Raw genomic sequence first — 20,835 nt, 5'->3', positions numbered from 1 at the left:
GAGTACTAAGGCTGCAGCCAGGAGAGGTGATGGGGTGGCCGAGAGGGCACTGAGATGTGGCGTGGCCATGGGTCAGGGAGGACGGTTTGAGTCCACTGGTCAGTGACTGAGGAGGCTGGACTTTGGTAGCCTCGGTGCTCAGGGGATGGACAGAGGGCCCGAGAGGGTGAGCAGAGACGTGGTGGGAGAGAGAGCACGTGGTGGGAGAGAGGGGCCGTGGGCATGGAGGGTACCCGGGCCAGGGCACTGTGCAGAGTGTCCTTCTCGCTTTCCAGAATGTCCCTCTGCAGCTGGACCGAGTTCAGTGCCTCCCGGGCTGACATCAGCTCCTTCTTGAGCCTGGAGACCTTCTCCTCCAGCTGCTCCAGGCGCCCTTGACTGAGGTCCCAAAACCAGAGATAAAGGGCATGAGTACGCCTCAGGGGAAGAGGGGGGCCACCTCACAGGACTCAGCGGGCAGGGTGGCTGCCTGCAACTCCCTCTAAGCCCAGGGAGCCCCAAAGGAGCCCAGAGTCACCCTGGGGGTTGCAAAGTCAGTGAGTCCACAGGAGTGTCAAGACCAGGCCCGTGGCTGGGCTGGGCTGGGCTGGGCTGGGCTTGGGTTCTCTGTCTATGCCTCAGTGGACATGCCTGGGTGAGGAGTATGTGCCCACATGCTGGGGGATGGCCACCTCTGCTGGGCTCGGGGTAGTGGATTTGCCTGGGGCAGCTCTGGGTGGGTGCTGGGTGGGTGTTGGGGTGTCAGGGTGATGGGCCAGCATGGGCAGAGCCTGGAGAGTCCTGCACCCCTGCTGTCTCATTGGGCACCTCCCACTCCCTCAGGCAAGGAAGTGGTCCCGTTAGTGAAAAGGACCCTGAGGCCCAGAGAGGGGCCTGAGCCCATGGCGCTGCCCGGCCCACCTGGTCTCCAGCTCCCGGAGGTCCTGCTCGCCCTGCTGTGCCCGCAGAAGAAGGCTATCCTGCAGCTCAGCGTTCGTGGCCTCCAGCCTTTTCTTCTCTGCGTCCCGAGCCTCCAGCTTCCCCCTCAGCTGTTCCACCTCCATCTCCAGAGCATTCTTCTCTCTGGGAGCAGGGGTCCGAGAGTGGGCAGCCAGATGTGCAGGGGGGAAGGGAGCCGCAGGACCCTCACTAGACACATTTGAGCGCAGTGAGTGGCAGGAGGGCAGAGCAGGGCAGGGGACTCCAGGTATGGAGGCCGCCAGGCAGCAGTTCAGGGAAGCATGGGGAGGGATGAGGGAAATGCAGCTACCTCTGGCACCAGGCTGGCCTGCGAGATGGGGTGGCCACCAGCAGGCTTGTCCCTTCCTGGTGGCCCCGTGAGAGCCCCTGAAGCATACGGGCTGTGCCTCCTGAGGCGTCCCCATGCTGAGCCCTCTGCCACCTGCAGGCCAACTTCAGCCAGTCCTTGCACAACTTGCTGGGAGGAAGGGACACCTCCCCAGCCTGCACCCTCCCCAGCGCCACACCTGCTTGTCCTGCTCACCTGTCCAGACAGGGCCCCGGGCCCTGCCAGTGCAGATCCCCTGTGGAGCTGCGCGCAGTGCTGGCTCCCTTGGAGTCCTCACCACATGCGATCCGTCATGCAGGGCCCTGAAGCCCCATTTCCCAAACGCCCCTCCTACCCCCATGCTGAGAGGCCCCTCGAGCCCGTCTATCTGTCTCCCGGATAGTGCAGCTTGCCCCCTCGGCTGCTGCTAACAGCTCCCCTCGGGCCCCCACTGCCCTCTACCTCCCGGCGTGGTGCTGTGGCCCCTGCCCACCTCACCTTGTGCACAGCTTGGCTCCCCTCCTCCCCCGAAGGCCCTTCCAGCCCTCCAAGTCTTCCACCCTCCAGGGGCCCTGGGCGCCTCCATTCCCACACCCTGTGCCAGGCGGAGCGGACCTGCCTCCCTCTCCTTGCCCCTCCCCGTGCACCTCTCAAGGTTGGATTGGGACTAAATTTTCCTTGGGCCTCCTGTCCCAGCACTGAGCGCACTGTCAGGTCATTGAGTCCCGACCCCCAGGGCTGTGCGAGGGGGTCTGCTCCCACCCCTGCTCCTGCGAAGCCCTCCCGAGCCTCGTCTGGCTCCCACGTCTGTCCGGCTTCGGCAGTGTGTGGCGTGGGAAGCCCCACGGAGCCGCTCACTCAGGAGTGTAAGTCCTGGGGGGTTCTCATCCCACCACCCCCACTCCCACCACCCCAGGGTGGTAAGACATGCACAGAAGTGTCCAGAGAGCCCCAATGTCAACTGCACCAGCCACCAGATCGACAGGACACCAGGAGGGCACCCCAATGGACGGGGAGGGACATTAATGGGGGTTTTATGGACCATTTTGGAAGGAGGAGAAGACCCCAGGAAGAGTCTTGGGAGCCAGGGAGGAGGTGGGAGAGCACAGCCTACTCTGGGAGCGTGTGGAGAGCGTGGGATGCCAGTGAAGGGGCAGGAAGGCGAGTCCTGGGTAGACTCAGGAGGAAGCAGATGAGGGGAAGCGGGGGCTCACTGCTGGCGGGGGAGGGTGGCAGGAGGCGAGGGGCGAGGGGTGAGGGCAGGTGGCCTGGCCGGAAGCAGTTTCTGTCTGGGACACATGGCCCTCTCCCTCCCACATGGAAGGCCTGGGGGAGGAACCCCCACCCAGGCAGGGACTGCCCGCCCTGCCCAGCCCATGAGGCACCTTCCCAGGAGCTCGCTGGCTGCCGTGTAGTGCTGCGCCTCCTGGCTCTGCACCTCCAGCTTGTTCAGGAGGTGCTCCCACTCCTGCATCTGCTCCTGCAGGAGTCTCCGAGAGGCCCGCAGCTCCTGCTGCCTCTCCGATAGCTGCTCACGGAGCCGGGCCACCTCCACCTGGGAGGTCTGCAGCTGCAGGCATAGCACCTGTGGGGCGGGGGGGTGTGCGAGGCCCCTCTGGTCTGGGCAGGCCTTTGCCCACACTCCCCCAGACAGGAGGTACTTAGGCCTACTGCCCACCCCCCGGGGCCAGGGGGCTCAGGGCAGGCCCGTGGAGACCCCACAGTCAGCTCACCTGGGTCACTCACAGGTAGGCTCTGTAATGGCACCTCTCAGCCAAACGGGCAGGGTTCATGGCTTTGCCCCCCGTGGGGACCGGGGCAGGCTCTGGCTGCCTACCTGCTCCTGCTGTTGCCGCCTCTCAAGGGCTGTCTGCACAGCCCGCAGTGCGGGGTCCTGGGCTGCTGGGGAATGGGTCCGTGACGCGGTACGTGGGGGGCCCCTCCGGGGTCCCTGTGCCTCTTCCACTTCAGTGCCACTGTCCCGCACCAGCTCTGGGCACCCTGAGTCTGCCTGGGCCACCTTCAGGGTGCAGGGAGGAAGGGATGCAGCGAGAGAGCTCAGGGCACGGCCCAACAGGACTTTCCAGATTGTTTCATGGGTCAGCGGGACCCACCGGGACCTGCAGCCCACCCACTGCTGTACCACAGGGGACCCAGGTGGCCTGCACCTCTGTGATGGTGTCCAGGACGTGCTGTAGGGACGCAACTTTGTCCTTCAAGTTGTCCACTGCCGGCTGGCCTCTGCTGTGCCCGGACTCCTGTGACCAGGGCAGACCCCTCAGTGAGGCGGCAGATGCCCCCGGGCAGAGCCACCCGTCTCACAGCCCCCGCACCAGTCTCTGAACGTCCATTTTCAGGGAAGAGATGGTGCTCTCCTTCTTCAAGTTTTCTTCTGTGAGCTTCTCCACCAGCAGCGTCTGCTCAGAGAGTCTGGAGAGAAGTCAGGTGGCGGGGAGTGGGGTCGTCAGAACACAGCACAGAGCACAGACCTGGCACTGTCAGTGGCCAAGGGAACCGTGGACCCCCAGGCGCTGCAAAGTCGCACCCAGTGGCACCAGGTTGGGCCTTCAGTCTCCCCAGTTCCCGCTGAAGCTGCCCTCGGCGGGCCCAGCGGGGGCCTGTGTGCAGAACCGCTCACGCCTGCTCTGAGCTCGCAGCAGCCGGCCCTGGCCTCATTCACAGCAGCCGTGGGCCTGGCCCTCTGCCTGCCACAGCTGCGTACACACTGAGCTCAGAACAAGCACCTACCCTGGAAGGATGCGCGTTTAGCCTGAAAATCCAGAACCAGCCACAGGGACAATCCACGTGTCCACTGCAGTGTCCCCTGAGGCCCTCCAAGTTGGGGAGCCCTATCTTTGGCTCCAGGGCTGGTTAAAGAGTTTGGGCCCATCTACCCATGAGTGTCACGTGGCTGCTGGGGTCAGGGTTGTGTGTGGAGTCAAGGGAAGCGTGGCGGCAGACACAGCAGAGGGGCGCGGGGTGTCCCCGCCGCCCACTGCCCACCCTGGGCGCCCACCTGGCCTGCAGCGCCACCTTCTCCGCGTCCCAGCGGCCCTGCACTAGCAGCATCTCGCACACCTTGTCCCGCAGCTGCTGCTCCAGGGCGCTGGTTGCACTGCCGGCCGACAGCCGCAGGTTGGCATCCAGGTTCAGGCAAGCCCTGTGCAGTCGCTGGGCCGTCCTGGCCGCGTCCGCTCGCATGTCAGCAAGATCCCTGGGGACAAGGTGCCCCCCTCCCCAGTGAGCCTCAGGACCAGCTGTGGGCTCTGGGCCCAGGTGCTGTGAGCCGGCTGGGAGGGCAGGGTCTGGTCACGTGGTGAACCCCCCACCCACCATCCCCAGGACAAGCCCCCACTGAATGCCATCAACCACCCCAAGTCACAGCCCGAGACTGGTGAGCAGGGGCAGGGCAAGGCCAGACAGGACATCGATCCTCTGAGCCCCAGTTTCCTTGTGTGCAAACTGGGGTGCTGACAAGTACCTCAGTAACCCAGGACAGAGCCGTGTGAGGTGCCAGTAAGGACCAGAGGGACCCAAAGCTGCCCTGGTGTAGGTCCTCCCCTAACCCTGGTCCTCCCCTCCTCAGGTCACTCCCCTGCCTCCCTCACTCTGTCCATTTGTCCTTCCTGCCCCTAACCCTTCCCGCCCTCTTCACACCCCAGGACTTGCCCAATGCCAGGGCCCTCCCATCACGTGCCCCTTCCCCCACCCTGGGAGGCCTATGCAGGCTTGGGCGAGGGGGGGCGGCTGGCTCACCGCTCGGAAGCTGACCGCAGCTCAGCCAGGTGTGCACGGAGCGCTGTTACCTGTTTCCACAGGAGGAGGAAGTTCCCCCCCCGGGGCTCCCCCAAACGGGAACGCCGGATCTGAAAGTAAGAGGCTCATGTTCACTTCAGGCCCAGGTGCTGGGAGGTAACCCCTTCACTCTCACCAGATGCCATGCTGGCCGGCCCCACTGGCCACACCCTGTATCGCCTACACGTTCCTGCCGCCTGTGTCTCAGGGACTTACCTTCCAGAATAATCTAAATCCCTTACCTATCCCCACAGAGGACCTAGGGGTGACCACACAGGTCCTGCCCACGACCAGGACCACTCAGCTCAGTCTCCTTGCTGGGCGCTCAGCCCCCGCCCAGCATGGGGGAAGGGCAGGCTCTTTCTCCTTTCCCAGGACCCAGAGCAGCTGTTACTCTGGCAGGGTCCCCCCCCCCCCTTCCCCGCCAGACATCCAGGTGAGTGGCTTTCTCTTAAAGGTGCCAGGAGGCCGAAGCCTCTCCACTCAGAGCTCATGGGGGCAGGTGGGGAAGCCACCGTGAGATAAGTGGCAATGAATCAGGATTCTAGTGGTGGTGGGGAGGCCACTGCAGGGCTTTGGTGGGGAAGGGATGGGTGAGAGTGGGGGGCAGGATGGGACAGGGCCCTGTGTGGTCAGTCAGAAGTGGCAGGTTTGCCTGGAACTAAGCCAAAGCCACAAGCCCTGAGTGTCCCCACCACCCTGCCAGTGCATGCACCTGGCCGTGTCCTGAAAACGCTGACCTCCAGGGATCCTAGAGGGCTCACCAAGGTGCTCAGTGCCCCCTGCCTGTCATGGCCCCAGCCCACGCTGCTTTCAGCTAGAGCTCACTCACATTCAGCTGGTTCTTAAGACCCACACACCTTCCTCTTCCTTCCGGAAGCCTTTGCTGACCCTGCGTCTGAGGTCCCCCTATTAGCCCCAAAACATTTTGCTGTATACCCTCTGTAGGGGGTGCCCCTTTGTGCCTAGAGCCAGAGCCCTCTGTGCACGCACCCCTCCTCACCCCATTGAATCATCAAAGGGGGATGAGCTCAGCCCTCCTGGCTAGCCAGTGGGCAGTCGCCTTGGTTGGCCTGCCCAGTAACCCCAACTCTGATGTCAATTTCCAAACTTCACAATTTCCTGAACTCCAGGCTGGGCTGGCCAACACTGTGGGAGCACGCAGGCCAGGAACCAGGGGAGGTCGGGGACTCGGACGGACATGGGAAACGGTGCCAAATGGAGCAACTTGGACAAGTTTCCTTGACCACAGGGGCTCAGGGGAGAGAGAAAGCGCAGGGACCACCCAAAGGGGGTGTCGGCTTGCACAGAGATGCGACACCTCAAAGCCGTATTCTATGTAAGGTGTGCTAGAGGTGAGTGAGCTGCAGGGTGAACTAGAACACACACACCTCCGTCTGCAGGACACTGGAAGGAGGTACAACGGACCAAACGTTTGTGTCCCCAAAATTCATCTGTTGAATTCTAACCCCCATGTGTTGGTGGTAGGAGGTGGGATCTTTGGGAGGTGGTAAGGTCATGAGGGTTGAGCTCCACGAATGAGGTTAGTGCCCTGTCATGTGGGGTGTCAGGCGGGGTCTCTTGTCCCGCTCCCCACACAAGAACGCAGGACACGGTGAGGCCAAAAAGGAACACCCACGGAGCCATAAATAGGGGAGTCATACCACTGTATTCTCGCTGGTGGCTGGGTTGGAGACACAGGAAGCAGGCTCCACACGATCCACAACCTGCCATCTGCTTTTCTGCCAACCAAGCTACCCCCTAGTGTAGCCACAGCAGTTATGTCAGTGGCCAATGGCTAACCATTAACAGCGGATGGCCATCTACTACCCGAGCCAGCACCTTTCCACGTGAGGCCGAGAGCCTGGACACTGCTCTCTGGGACTCCGTCCCCACATGTCCTTCTATAATGGACCCCGCAAGCCCCTTCTGCTATGTGAGGTCATAGCGAGAAGGTGTCATGTATGATCCCAGAAGCGGTTCTTGCCAGACACGGAATGGCCTGGCACCACGATCTCAGACGTCCAGCCTCCAAACTGTGGGGCACAAATATCTGTTTCTAAGCCACCTGGTATTTTTGTCACAGCAGCCTGGACCGACTAAGACAAGAAGGACAGAGATCTTCCCTGTGGACTTGGAACCACGAGTTAGCTGTTATGCAGGGTTCAGCCTGAATTCACGTTGCTGGGATGGTTTCTATTAATAAAAATTCAAGCTGAAAATTTATTTCAATGTGGCACCAAAAACTGTCAGAACCTCTAGGCACCTGTCAGAGCAAATAAAAGTCCTGGCAGACACCACAGGAATTTCAGGTATCAAAAAATTGCCACAAAGTTCCAAGGAAAACAAGCGGCTCTTAGTTGAAATGAAAACATCACCAAAGACATAGGGACACAAAGCACATGCCCAAGGGCTAGCAGAAGCCATGGAAACAGGCCTGGAAGAACTTCAGACATTAGACCATCAGATAGACTCCAAAACAACTGCTTTTAACGTGCATCAACACATATGAGAGACTTGAACATATGAGTTAAGAGTAAGATATCTGGAAAAGAATCCACCGGAATTTGTAAAGATGAAAAATCCAATGCTTGGAATTGAAGCCAGGTAGGCGAGTTTAACAGAGATCGACAGAGAAAAGAAAACTGATGACCAGGAAAATCGACTTGAAGAAATTACCTAGAAGACAGATCAGGGTGAAAAAAAGAAAGAAAACCTGGGCAGTAAGAAGTATGGGAGAGGAGGCAATACTTAAAGAATAATGGCTACTTTCCAAGAATACCGGAAGACACAGAGTCCTGAAGTACCCTAAGCGGGATAAGCAATCTCCACACAGACATGTCACAGAACGGCAGGCCTCCACTAAGTGACACAGTCAGACAGACAGACAGACACACACCACACGATCTCACTGATGTGTGGAATCTAAGGAACAAAATAAACAGAGAAACAGACAAATTGCAGAACACCAGGGTTAAAGTCGAGATCCCAAGACAGCCAGAGGGGGGAGGCTGACCACCGATTACGAGGACTCGGTCAGGGTCAAAGACACAAAAGGTGTCGATACAGTGCCGAGAGAACACACCTGCCGAGCAGGGAGACAGGTCCTCAGGACAAGGGGAAAGAAAGACCCCTGGCAAACCAGTGCCACACCGACCTCAGGCCTGCCCTCCAGGGACATTTGTGTCCTGCGGCGGGCAGGAGCCCTGCGGAGAGGTGTGGGCTGGCAGGGCGTGGGGCGTTTCCGAGTGCTGACCAGGCATGGCTGCGGGGGCCCTGCTGGCCCTGGTGGGGTGGGGAGCAATGGACAGGGACCCCTCTCCTGCAGTGTGATCAGGCCTACGGAGATCTCCTCCTGTCCCCAGAACGGGTGAGTCACGCCAGACCCAGGACCTGGCTCTGTCCCTTATTCTATTTCCCAGGCTCAGCCTCCTGCACTCCTTCTCTCGGGGGTCTCCCCACCCTGGTGTCTCCCACGCCACAGACGACTGTGGCCAAGCCGAGTGGGGGATGTGGTGTGGCAGGAGGCCAGCGGCCTCACCCCCAGGGGAAGCACAGCTGAAGCCAACTCACCCTCTGCTGGTGCCTGCTGCCCATCCCCCCGCCACACACACACCAGCCACTGACAGAAAAACAGGTGCCCTGCAGCAGGCAGGGGCAGGGGGGCACCTCTCTCCTGGCCCAGTGCTGCGCCTCCCTCAGCTCCAGCTCGCCCCGCAGGTGGAGTACACGGCCCGTGGTCCTGGCGAGCTCCTGGGCCAGCGTGTCGTTTGTTTTCTTCATGTGCTCCAGCTGCTCCCGCAGAAGGGCGTTCACCTGGGAGAGGCCGGCGCTCCTGGATGGGCAGACACCACAGTGGCGTGGCCGTGGGTGGTGGCCACCCCTTAGAGCGGTGCTCAGAGACCCAGGCCCTGAACCCCAGGCCCAGCTGACCCTTGCTCAGGTGTGCAGCCCCCGCACTGCCCCTAGGCAGCACGGACCACCTGAGTGGGACCCCAGTTGCCCCCCAAACTGGGGCCACACCCTGGCTGCCTCCTTCTTCCCTGAGACACCTGCTCTCACCCTCCCTGTCTGAGTTTTCCTGGCTCTGCCCCCCAACTGTGGCCGGCTCCTCAATCCCTGGTACAGAGGTGAACCCCCATACAACTAAGGGGGACCGGGTTTGGGAGCCCCCAGTCGAGCACGCCGAAGCTGTGAGGGAGATGCCGTTCTTGGAATGGGGTAGGTAGGGACAGGGAGGGGCAGCCCCCTATGACCTGGGGGCCTTGTCCATCCAGGGCAGGTCTGTGTGTGCCTGCAGACAAGAACCCCAAACCTGCCAAGTTGGGGTCCCACCCTCCAGAGCCAACACCTCCCTGCCAGGCGGCAAGTCCACCACACAGGACATTCTCTGCTGTTTGCTCCAGGGGCATAAGCCTCCACTTGGGTCCCCCCGTCCCCCAGACTGGTCTTCAGAAAGCTTCTCAGCACTTTTCCCCCTTTCCCAGCCCCTGAGGGTGAGCAAGCAGGACCATGCCAGCCGCTCTGCCCTGCTGGCAGTGGCCTGGGGCTTGGAGGTGCAGGAACTGCCTCTGGGGCTGAGGTGCGGCACATGCTGACCAATGGTGAACAAATGAGGCCTTGACCATGAAATCAGAACAGCTCAAGGCCAAAGGGGCCTGGGAGTCAGGGCCAGGGCGCAAAAAGCAGGATGGAAGGTACTGCCGTGGGCATCCCAGGACGCGTTGAGCCACCCAAGGCCACAGTCGGTTAAAGTGCCTGCCAGAGCACCAGACTCGGCAGACAGGGGGCACACTCGGGAAAGCAGGGCTAGGGAGACCCTCACAGCCTATGGCATCTGCACCCCGTGCTGGGGTCTCACAGGCCTGGTCCCGCGCCCCACTCTGCTCAGCTCCCTCCTGTCCCCCCAAAGCCTGCAGCTGACTCCAACAGGCCAGCTCAACTTGGAGTCACTTTGGGAAGAGGCTGGTCGCAACCGCAGACACAAGGGGGGGGCGCAAGGGGGGCCACTGCCTCTCACCACGATGGCCTACTCCTGCAGCCCTGACTGCCCGCCTGGCCTCACCTCTGCTCAGCGGCCTCCAGCCGGCCCCGGGCCTCCTCCAGGTTCACGCTGTGCTCCAGCTCTGACCTCCGCAGCCGAGCCTCGGTGGTATCCAGCCGGGCCTGCAGCTGGGGGGGAGTGAGCCCACCTGGCTGGCAGCCCCCAGCCCAGCAGGCACAGCAGCTTTGGCACAAGCCCTTGAAAGTGTAAGAGAGGGCTCCTCTGGGTCAGGCTGGGGTCCGGGCTGGGTCAGGTGGCTGGGAGTGCACACTCTGCCCCCTGGACTAAGAGTGCACGGCCAGCTGACGTGGCCTCCAGGGTCTGGTCCGCCACAGAAGGGGCAGGACAGCAGTGGCAGAGCTGGCCTGGGGTCACCCCACATGAGACTGAGTGAGTGTGGGGTCCCACGGGCTGCCCCACCTGTCTGTGCTCACACCTCCATCTGCACCCAATACTGCATCCAGCAGGCAGAAGGGGACCCCCTGGGGTGGGCCTGTGGGGGAGGGGAACCACTCAAGCTGGGCGGCTGACTGGAGTCTGAGCAAATGAGGACCCTGGGGCTCTGAGGGGGGAGGGAAGTGCTGGGGCTACCCCCCCACTGCACCCTGACTCAGAGTACACTCTGGGGTGTTGGGGGAGGTGTTTAGGCCTAGCAGGCAGGCTGGTGGGGGGCTGAGCTGCAGGAAGGTCAGGAGAGCTGGAGGCCACATCTGTGGAGTGACCTGGTGCCAGGTGTGTGGGGAGGTGAGTGGCCCCTCCTTAACCACCAGCTGGATAAGAGGTCAGGGGCTGGACGGCCCAGCTGGAGCCAGGGGCTAGGGCAGGGGCTGCCCCCACCCCCATAGAGATGCCAAGAAACAGGCTTGCTGGCCACCTTGACCCCCAGCCCCTGGCCATCTGCTTGGGGTAAGTTGGGGAGGCCCAGCCCCTTCTGGCATTACACAAAGGAGCCCGGGTGTGTGCAGAGCAGCCGGGTCTGCGAGTTCAGATCTGAGTCATGAGGTTTACAAATCTGTCTGCAGGAGTTCTGCGGCCTCTATTCCCACAGGCCCGTTCCCAACATCTCCCCACCCTGTGCTAGGAAGATTCCCCACCCCCACTGCCAGCCCAGCCACAGATGGCCTGGGAGGGTAGGCAAGCTCATGGACGGACAGGCTCCCCCTGGTCCGGATGAGAGGGACCCTCAACTCACAGCCTTGGGCTGGGGCCCACGGGGGTGCAGGCCCAGGAGAATGGGTGTTCACGGTGTGGGGGTAGGGCAGAGGGCACCTCTATGGGGCCCGTGATGCCACCTATCCCTGGGGCCCACGGGCACTCATCACTGGTCATGGTCCCAGCCCCAATAATGGCAGCATGGCCTTGGGCAATGCATCCGGAAAGTGGGGTCATCCTTCCTGCTACAACAGCAAGGGGGGCTCTGAAGACAGCAAAGGTGGAGGCTGGGCCAGACCCAGCAAGGCCTGTGGCCCCTACTCTGTGAGCCAGGGGTCCCTCGCCCAGGCCTGCCTCAGAAGCTGCCATGCCTTGGAGTGCAGACATGGGAACGAGGCTCCAAGCAATGTCTTTACTTTTCTTCCTCGGTTTCCCCATATATACAATGGGAGGCCCCCACACCCACACTTTGAGACCAAAGGTCATACTTGTCCCCGAGGCCTGCGCCAGCCTCTTGTCGGGAAGGGCTGCGGCAGATTCAATTCTTCACAAGCTGGGTCTCAGGGTTAGGGCCATTTCCCTGGAGGTCAGTTCCCAAAGGGGTCAGTTCCTCCCAGCTTGCCTTCCTCCACCTCGGGCAGGTGCAGGCTGAGTGCTGGTGCCATGCTCACCCTGGGCTAGGAGCTGGGCTCAGAGGGCAGAACTGACCAGGCCACCCCCAGGGCTTCCGGGCAGGCAGAGCTGTGAGGTGGGCAGCCTCGGCGCCCTCACCTACCTCTAGACTCCCACTGTCGCCCAGGGTTTGGAGTGCGACCGGCACACTTACATTCTAGGACCCCCTGATGGCCTTCCAGGTCTGACTGCCAGTCCCAACGGTGGCCGCCTCACCTGGGCCTGGCTGCCACGCCCTGGCCTGACACGTGCCCACCGCACACACTTACCCGCTCACTGACCACATGGTGTCGGCTGGCCAGCTCATCTCGCTCAGCGCCCACCTGGGCCAGCAGGGCCTCCAGCCGGGACAGCTCCTGCTGCAGGAGCTGGTTCTCCTCCCGCACGCTGCTTGAGGTGGCCAGTGGCTCCCGCACCCCTGCAAGCGTACAGGGTCAGCCTAGGGCCAACGCAGGCCCCACCTCAGCACAGCACCCTGTCCCCATGGCGGCATTTCAGCTGGTCTGCCCCAATATTTGGCAGGAGGGTCCCAGCTCTGACCGAGACCCAGGTGTGGGGGGTGGACTTCACACTCTGGGCCCCGCTTCCCCCCCAGTCCCCTCTCAGGGGGCATTCTCCCACCTCCCTGCCTTTTATCAACACCCCCTTAACCCAAATACAGACCCCTGACCAAGGTGAACCCCAAACCCATTACAGTGGCATGGGGGGCCTGGGCACTGGGTGTCCCCGCCCTCGGGAAGCAGTGGGAACTGCTGAGTCAGTGTAACCCGATCCCATCGCCTGTAATGAGCTGCTTTTCTAACCACACGTGGGGTTTCTCTTAATATACAGCGAGCTGCCCAGTTCCTTCAGGAGGCGGGACAGACCATCATTAGAGAAGCTGTCCCGGACACATGCCTGGGGGAGGGGAACTGGCGCGGAGTCACCAGCAGGCTCTGGGGCTGGTGCCTGCGGCTGGGTGGCCTTGGTGCAGCAACCCAGCCTCCGAGCCAGTTCCTAAGCCAAAAAGCGTACCAGTTAGGAGGCACCTTGAGGGGGCCAACAGGGCTGAGTAAGCAAAGGGGTGCGGGGGTGGGGTGGGGGTGGAGGTGCTCCGCCTCTGTGCTCCCGGAGTGCCAACCTTAAGTATTTTCACTCGTCTAATGAAAAACAAATGCTCCTGAAATCAGGACTGGAGGTCACACATGTCACAAACAGAAATGCCGCTCTGGCTTGGGAAGGTCCCTGTGGCCTAGTGGTGAGGACGTTGTGGTTATCAACACGTGACCCCCGTGGGCCACCCTGTAGAGGGTGTGGTTCTGTGCCCCTTCACACTGCGTGGTGACAGGCCAGGAGGGGGACAATGGGGTTTGGCTCCCCGAAGCTGGGCTCCAGTTGACGGCTGGGCAGCTCCCTGGTGCCCCCACCCCTGCCATCCCCACCGTGTCCCTTCACCTTGGGGCGGCTCCTCGCTCAGGCTGCTGGCCACTATGTCGCGGATGCGGGCAGGCACGGGGGTGGGCAAGGCCCGCCAGCCTACCCCACACACCGTCAGTGAGCGGTCTTCTCTGCTGGCCATGGGGCTCAGGACAGTGTCCTCCAGCCTCTGCAAAACACCCACCACAGACCGCTGGGGTGGGCAGGCCCCTGGGCAGCTGTCAGACACCCCCATATGAGCCCACTGGAGTTAGTGGGGGTGACCACCGGGCAGCGGGTGCTCTGGAGAGGCCTGGGTGAGGCTGAGGTCAGCCAAAGCACGTGCCTTGGTTTCTCCGCCTGCTCAGTGGCTCTCTGCCTGTCCCAGCACCGCTCTGTTCACCAATGAGGAAACGGGAATAGCTTGTGCAGAGAGCGCCTAGCCCAGCTCGCCACCACGCCAGGCCCTTTGGCCCCACTCTACCTCTGTGGGAACTTGGCTGAGCCCTCAGGGGTGCCTGGTCCTCAGGACCCCCAAGCTCCCCTCCCGGCCACCTGAAGTGGGCAGTCTCACAGTTTTCACAGTGGGGGTGGTAGGGAGGGGCCTGAACCTTACCCAGAGACATAGAGCCTGTGGTGGGGAGGGGCTGACAACTGGTAGAAGGACAGGCTCAACCCACACCTCCCTTTAGAACAAGCAGCCCTGTCCACTGGAGGGCACGGGTGGGCCCTGGGAGGGAGAGGCGGTGGGGGGCAGTCCAGGGCAGCTGACCTGCCATGGAAGAGAGCGAATAGGCCTGGAAGGGGACAGGACATTCTTGATCTTGGGTACCGAGGCTGGTCCGGGGGACGAGCTGGTGCTCTGAGCTGGTGCTTTGCCTTGACTGTGGGGGTCTTTGCTCCACAAGGAGGCACAGCTGGGGGAGGGCCTGGGGGTGCCCTCAGGGACCGTTTGGCTGGGTCTAGGGGGGTGCTCACTGGAGAGGACGTTCAAGAGCCTGTGGACGTAGGGGCTGAGGCAGCCATTACAAACCAGCAGGAAATCTCTGCACAGGAGTGGGTGCAACCAGACAAGATTGCCCAGGTTGTCCGCCCTGCCACACGCAGGATTTTAAGGCAGTGAATTAAACCTGAGGGAGTGACCGGGTGCTTCCCGGGGATCCTGGGGATGGGTGTCTACTCCCTGTGACTCTCCAGGGCGGCAAACCGGGGTCCTGCTGTCACCCGTCAAATCCCAGGCTTGCCACCATATGTCCAGATGCCCCATCTTTGAGACTCCTCTCCTGTGCCCCTCAGGCCTACCGCATGCTCCCCTGCCCTGTGGCTCCCCAATCTCCCTGTCAGCCCACCATCCTGGTGGCTGGCCAGTGGGCAGCCTCCTCCTTCCTGTCTCTCCCTCCTCTGACTTCCTCCTGGCTCAAGACCCTCTCCTGTCTAGACCCTCCACTGGGCTCTGGCCCTCACGCTGGGGCTGGTGGGGGCAGAGGGCTTCCTAGGGGCGCCTCTGCTCCCCCCAGCCTGTGACCCTGGCTCATTCTCACGCCATCCCCTCCTCCTGAGACCCCAGCCTGGCCTCTTCCACGCACATCCACCTGTGATGCTCCCTGGTCCTGACTCTCTGTAAAGACCAGACTGCCAGTCGCCCTAAGACCCGCCTCCGGCATGACCCCGGTGAGGCTGGTTCTGATGCCCAGCAGCAGAGAGTGACATGCAGCCTGGTGCGCTGGACCACACGCCACTGCCCTGGGCAGAGGGAGAGGCCTGGTTCTGGTCCCCTGGAGCTCAGACTCCTTCAGGAGCCCCACTTTTCACCTGGGGGTTTGAATTTGGGTCCCTTGGGGGATCTTGGGGAGGCACCTTCACTCAACATCCCCCCAGATGACCCCCTTCAGTCCTACTCTGGGTGGGCGTGACCAGCCTCCCTGGGGGGGGGCGTGCCTGCTAGTCTCTGGGCCAAGCAAGCAGCCGGTGGTGCCAAGGCCACCCAGGTGTCTCCTGTCCTAGAGGGACAGAGTCAGGAAGGGGCTCAGCCACTGTCTGCTCTGAACCCTTATTTGCACTCCGGGAAACTGAGGCCCAGCGGCGCGGGGAGAACCACGCCAGGCCTGCAGGGGCGATGAGCTCCAGGAAACGCTCCCTCCCGGGCCAGGAAGGCCCCTGCCCCTGGCCTCCGTCCTCCCCTCCGCTCCCCGGGGCATCCGCGGCGCCACCCGCTAACGGGAAAGCAGCAGTGCGGCCTAAACTTGACTCATTCCTAACATTTACAGAGGGTCACTTATTAGCCTAAGCGTCCCAAGAGGCGCTGGGGCCTAATGGGTTCCAGCTGTGTCCGGGTGCCTGCGACGGGCCTCGGCCCAGCTGGAGCCAAGGGGGCGCAGGGGGGGCTCTGCTGCCCCTTCCCCCTTCCCTCTCCCGCTCTTGGGGTGTGAGGCAGCCCCGCCCCCACGGAAACGACGGAGGGGGAAGGAGGGGAGGGAGGGGAGGGAAGGGGAACGGAGGGAAGAGGGGCGAGGGGAGGGGAGGGGCGAGGGGGGGAGGGGCTCCATCCCGGGCGGGTCAGGGCGCCTGCGCGGACCTCGGGCTTGGACCCCGTTGCTCCCCGCCTTCCAGGCCGGCTCGAGTCTGGCCCAGGGGGCTCCGCCGCCCACGCCCTGGGCTGGTCGCCGACTCCCAGGGCTGGGGCGGGCCCCATCCCGGGCGGCCCTTCCTGGCCGCGCCCCCCCTTCCTGGCCGTCCACTCCACGGCCCGCGGGGCTCTGGACGGTGCGTGTCCGCTGTGACCTGGCAGTGCACCAGGAGACTTTTAGAAGCCGCCCGCGGGACCCTCAATCAGTCGGAGGGGACACAAGGACTGGACATCAGTTTACCCAGAGACCCCAGACTCACAGTTGAGCCCGGCCATGCCCCTTCCTTCTGCCTGCCCAGCACCCTCCTCCATTCAACCTGCGCTAAACACTGCAGCTAGGTCACAGCCCTGCTTGCCCCCTTCCTCCCCCACACCCCTCACCTGGGCCCTACAGAGAGTCTGTGTGAGGCGGTGGAGCAGCCACCCCTTCATCGCAGCCCCTGCCCCCGTGGCTGTGTGGAGGGTGAGAGCCTCCACCAGTAGGAACATGGGCTCCTGTCAACCCCACCTCCCTCAGAGCAGGACTGGCTGGGATCCCTGCTCTGCCGCTGCCGCTGCCGCTGCCGGGGAACCGGGTGACAAGGGGCCTGTCACCTGCAAACCCCCTCTCCCCGGCCCCAGCCTCCTCTCTTCCTCATCTGTGAAAAGGTGTGTGTGGGAAGATCCCAGAACAAGGCCACAGCTGTGTGCAGGATGGAGTGTGGGGGGCTCTGGGACGCCCTCCCATACTCACAGATGAAAGCCAGGAGGCTGTGGAGGGCAGGTGAAGTTGTAGGTCAGAAATGTAAATCACAGTCAGAGTGATTTTACCACTCGTCCTTGCTGATGACCAGCATCCGGACTCCCTGAATGTCACCTCCTGAACCTCCAGGCTGCTAGGGGCACAGGGAGCAAGACAGTCTGTGACCTGGTCCCCTAGGTGGTCCAGATGAGCCCAGTGGCAGGCAGAAAGGGCACCAGACCTCTGCTTAAAATCACCTTGGGAGAGGGGGCGTCCAGTGGATGACCCCCAACTCAACCAGGACACAGGCTGAACCCTCCTGGGGCAAGAGAGGGCTGAGTGGGGAGTCACAGTGTGTGGGAACTGGGGTCCTGGGGCCTCTGCTGGATGCACAGGGTGGGTCCAACAGTGCCACCGTGTGGCTGCGAGGGGCGCTGCAGGAGGATGGAGGCTGGGGCTCCGGCCCCTAAAACGTGAAGTGTCTGTGGCTGAATGCTCCAGTGAAGTCAAGCATGGCACTTGCCTCTCAAGGTTTCTCAGCAAACCCTTTCGTATTTGTTATCTTCTCCCCTCCACTTTATGGGGGAGGAAGTTGGGGACTCGCTCAAGGTCATCCCCTCACAAATGGCAGTTAGGACTGGGACCCCACCTGGGGGTTCCCAAATACTGAGACAGTGGTTTCTGAGCCAGCATATTACCGTTAGCCAGAGATTGGGATCCAGCAGACACGCTGGCCTCGGGTCTCCTCCCCATGTGCCCCCCCCCCGCCCCCAAGCCTGAGCAGAAGGCAGAGGGGCCTGCACCAACCCTCAGGCCTGCCTGCACCCCCAGATGGCGGCTTTGGCCCTCACCAGGGGTGGGTACAGCTTAAAGAACACAGCTGAGGACAGAGCCTCCAGCCAAGTCCAGCCACCAGACGTCTGCTTGCTGTCCTTCCACAGCTTGGCTGCTGCAGAGAGGGCCTCGGGCAGGGTGGCCGCTTGCCAGTTTCTATTTCCTTAGGAGAAAGAGAGCCTCTGTGTCTGGGGTAACACCTGGCGCCTCCGGCGGGCGTGCTGTGCCGTGCTGTACCTCAGCTCTGCTCAGTTTAGGTCTCTCATCGGTTGCGGCCTGGAGACCTGGGGCAGAGTCATGCTTCTTGTGGGTGACAGTTTGGTCCTCAGTTAATCATAACCAGGAGCCCGTGGCCAGGCATTGACCAGGCATTGCGGGTGAGGAGGACAACTTCTTATTCATCTCTGGGCCGCACCCCCAGCCCCCAGCAAGGCGGATGCTTGGTACACAGCCGGCTCAGACAGGCCACGACACGAACGACTGAAAACCCAGCCTAAGGTATGAATCACTAACTGCCAAATGACTCAGATCAAGGAACACATGGGAGGGCAAGAGCCCTGTCAATCATGTTTGTTCCTGTGTCCTCAGTGCCCATGCAGGCTTCCTAGAGGAGGTGGCAGGTGAGTTGGACCTTGAAGGAGAAGTAAGAGCCCAGCAGTCAAAAGAGGCATATGTCAGGTGTCCAGGTGGAGGGAACAGTAGAAGCAAACAGCAAGATGGGTCTCCAAAGTTTGCATGGGGCCTGGTGTGGGCAGGGGGTTAATGAGGCAGGAGAGGAAACTGTCAAGGCCTGTGGGGCCCTATCTTTGAACCAGAGCCTGGGGGAGTGGTGTTTCTGAACAGAGAGGGAGATGTGGCCCATCCGATTAGCACAGTGACCCTGTCTAGCCAGGGCAAGTGGATGGGCGACTCAGACATGTCCCCTCCTCCATCTTGGTTTGGCACAGGGAGCAGCACAGGGCTTGGCTCTCGGCACGTGACTGATGAGTGCCTGCCACAACGCAGCGTTCTCAAACCATCCCAGCTCCTGTCCCATGGATGGGCTCACTCAGGCCCTGGGGATCCCCAGAGACTGTCTGTATCACCCCATTGTACAGATGGGGACACTGAGGCAGAGATAATCAGTGCCAGAGCCAGCGCCAGACCAGGACACCACATTGTCATTCCCTGTGCTCAGAGGTCTGGCTTGGCTTCGTCACTGTGCCACCTCCTTTCCTAGACCTTCTGACAATATCTTCGCTCCCCTGCTCCCCCTCAGGCCACCGCACATTGTAAATGTATTCAATCTCTTGAGGACAGCAATTCCACGCAGGAAGCATGTCCTTTCTCCTTGGGGATTCCCAGGGCCCCTGAGACCTCTGTGGAGAAGCTGTCTTCAACAAGTTAAGATGTGGAGGCCCAGGGTGGATGCAGTGAGCAGTGGTCTCAGGCCACTAGAGTAGCTGGGAACACAGAAGCTACAAGCACATGCCACCTTCTGAGTGGCTTTCCCAAATGCAGGGCTGCATGCAGAGCACGTGTATGTGGATGAACCTGTCGGGAGGCTCCTGCCGTGCTGGTGGTGCCCTGTGGGTGCCAGGCACCCGGTCGGCCCAGGGAGGCCGCACACTGATGGCGTCTGCGTGTTCCTGCGTGTGGGCCATGCTTCAACCAAAAGCAGAGAGTACATCCAGTGATTGTTTCCTCTCAAAGGCCGCTTCCTCGTATATGGGGCTCTGCTCTTACCCCCCCACGTCACGGGCAGTGTCTTTCCATCGTTCTCCAATCTACCGCCAATGCACCCATGCGTTCCCACCCCCTGCACCACCCACCATCACCAACCCGCCCACCCACACGTCCGTTTAGTCCTCCATTCCCAAACTAGACATCAGCAAGTATGGCCGAAGCTGGCTGCCACTCATTTGAAAATAAAGTTCTACTGGGATAGCACACACCCATTTACTGTCTACGGCTGCCTTCAGACTGCAGCGACAGGGTTGAGTAGTTGCTACAGAAGCTTTACGGTTGAAAGCCTAAAATATTAATTATCTGGCCCTTTCCGGAAAACGTTTGCCAACTTCTGCTCTAATCCATCAGTCTACTCACCCCACTCCTACCATCTTCTCACATACTTAAGACAGGGCTCCAACAAGACTTCCTTTCTTATTTATCAGGGATTTTTCTCTAGCAGACACCTCTGATTGACACAAACGTTTCAGTTTGTCCCCACCTTAAGAAGGTATTGCCCTTACATCCCCACCAGGAACCCTGCAGTCAAGTTCCCCTGTGCTGCTAAATCCGGTGGTCCTCACTCATCTTGCTTGGTCTGTCAGCAGTATTCGGAGGATTGCCTCCTGGAAACACTCTCCTCGCAGCCTTCCGGACACCGCGCTCTCGCCCATCATTCTCACTTCACTGCCCCCCCATCTCAGTCACTCGGGCTGGTTCCTTCTGCCTCCCCCATCGTTCAGTGTGGGAGTGCTCCAGCTCCTGCCTACGTACCCGTGCCCCCGCGGGGTCCCACACAGCCACCCCCAGGCCAACAGCCCCTGACGCCTGTTTCCAGCATGGACCTCGTCCCTGAAACCAGATCCACGTGTCCCCTGCCTCGTGCCACTGCCACGTGGATGCCAGCTGGCTGCTCCACTCAGGTGTTCACAACAAAGCCTCGAGCACACTATAGTTACATGAGACGTAAAGGTTTTTGAAAAATCTCGGCATGTTTGGAAATTAAGGTATTTATACCACTGGATAATCCATGGATAAAATAAGAAATCCCAATGGACCTTAGAAAACAGTTTGACTAATAACAATAAAAATTAGTGTATGAAAGTTTATGGGACGCAGCAAAGCATACATTTCAAAAAAGAAGGAAGTGGGGATATAAAGTGGGGAGGCCACTGTAGAAAACAGTCTGCGGTTCCTCGCGTTACACATGGAGTCACCATGTGACCCAGCGACCCCTCTGCTGGGGGTGCACCCAAAAGAAGGGAAAGCGGGCTCCAATGGACATTTGTGCATCGAGACTCAGAGCAGCACAACTCACAGTAACTAAAGGGGACAGAACCCAGCCGTCCATGAACAGATGAAGGAATAACACAGCGCGGTCCGTCCACACAGGGCTAGGACTCAGCCTTAGGAGGGAGGGGAGTCTGACACCTGCTCCAACGTGGATGGACCCTGAGGACACTGTGCTGAGGGAAACAAGCCAGTCACAGAAGGACAAACACTGTGTGATCCCACTTATACGAGGTCCCTAGAGGACTTCCGTTCACAGACACAGGAAGTAGGAGGGTCCTGTGGGGGACAGGCATGGGGAGTGAGTGTTTCACGGGGACAGAGTGTCAGGC

The 20,835-nt window shown here is 61.1% G+C and overlaps 1 protein-coding gene across 4 annotated transcripts in view; it reads right to left on the bottom strand.

Annotated features, from left to right (window-relative positions):
* Positions 1–20,835, bottom strand: part of CROCC2 (ciliary rootlet coiled-coil, rootletin family member 2) — a 62,811-nt gene that overhangs the window by 38,896 nt on the left and 3,080 nt on the right. For 3 of the 4 annotated variants that reach the window (XM_081051794.1, XM_081051796.1, XM_081051795.1), the window contains 12 exons: positions 13,365–13,515; positions 12,200–12,348; positions 10,128–10,234; positions 8,732–8,897; positions 5,024–5,133; positions 4,284–4,481; positions 3,601–3,697; positions 3,436–3,525; positions 3,105–3,287; positions 2,653–2,852; positions 901–1,062; positions 234–378 (listed from right to left, as the gene is read on the bottom strand). In XM_081051794.1, coding sequence (XP_080907920.1) covers positions 234–378; positions 901–1,062; positions 2,653–2,852; positions 3,105–3,287; positions 3,436–3,525; positions 3,601–3,697; positions 4,284–4,481; positions 5,024–5,133; positions 8,732–8,897; positions 10,128–10,234; positions 12,200–12,348; positions 13,365–13,515 — 1,758 coding nt within the window. Of the gene's footprint in view, positions 1–233; positions 379–900; positions 1,063–2,652; positions 2,853–3,104; positions 3,288–3,435; positions 3,526–3,600; positions 3,698–4,283; positions 4,482–5,023; positions 5,134–8,731; positions 8,898–10,127; positions 10,235–12,199; positions 12,349–13,364; positions 13,516–20,835 lie in introns of those variants that run through there. The other variant, XM_081051797.1, reaches the window with a different exon arrangement.

Source organism: Rhinolophus hipposideros, assembly GCF_964194185.1.
Source record: "Rhinolophus hipposideros genome assembly, chromosome: 6".
Taxonomy (NCBI): Eukaryota; Metazoa; Chordata; class Mammalia; order Chiroptera; family Rhinolophidae; genus Rhinolophus; species Rhinolophus hipposideros.
Note: the sequence above shows the minus strand (reverse complement) of the source record. Positions and strands in the feature narration are given on the sequence as shown.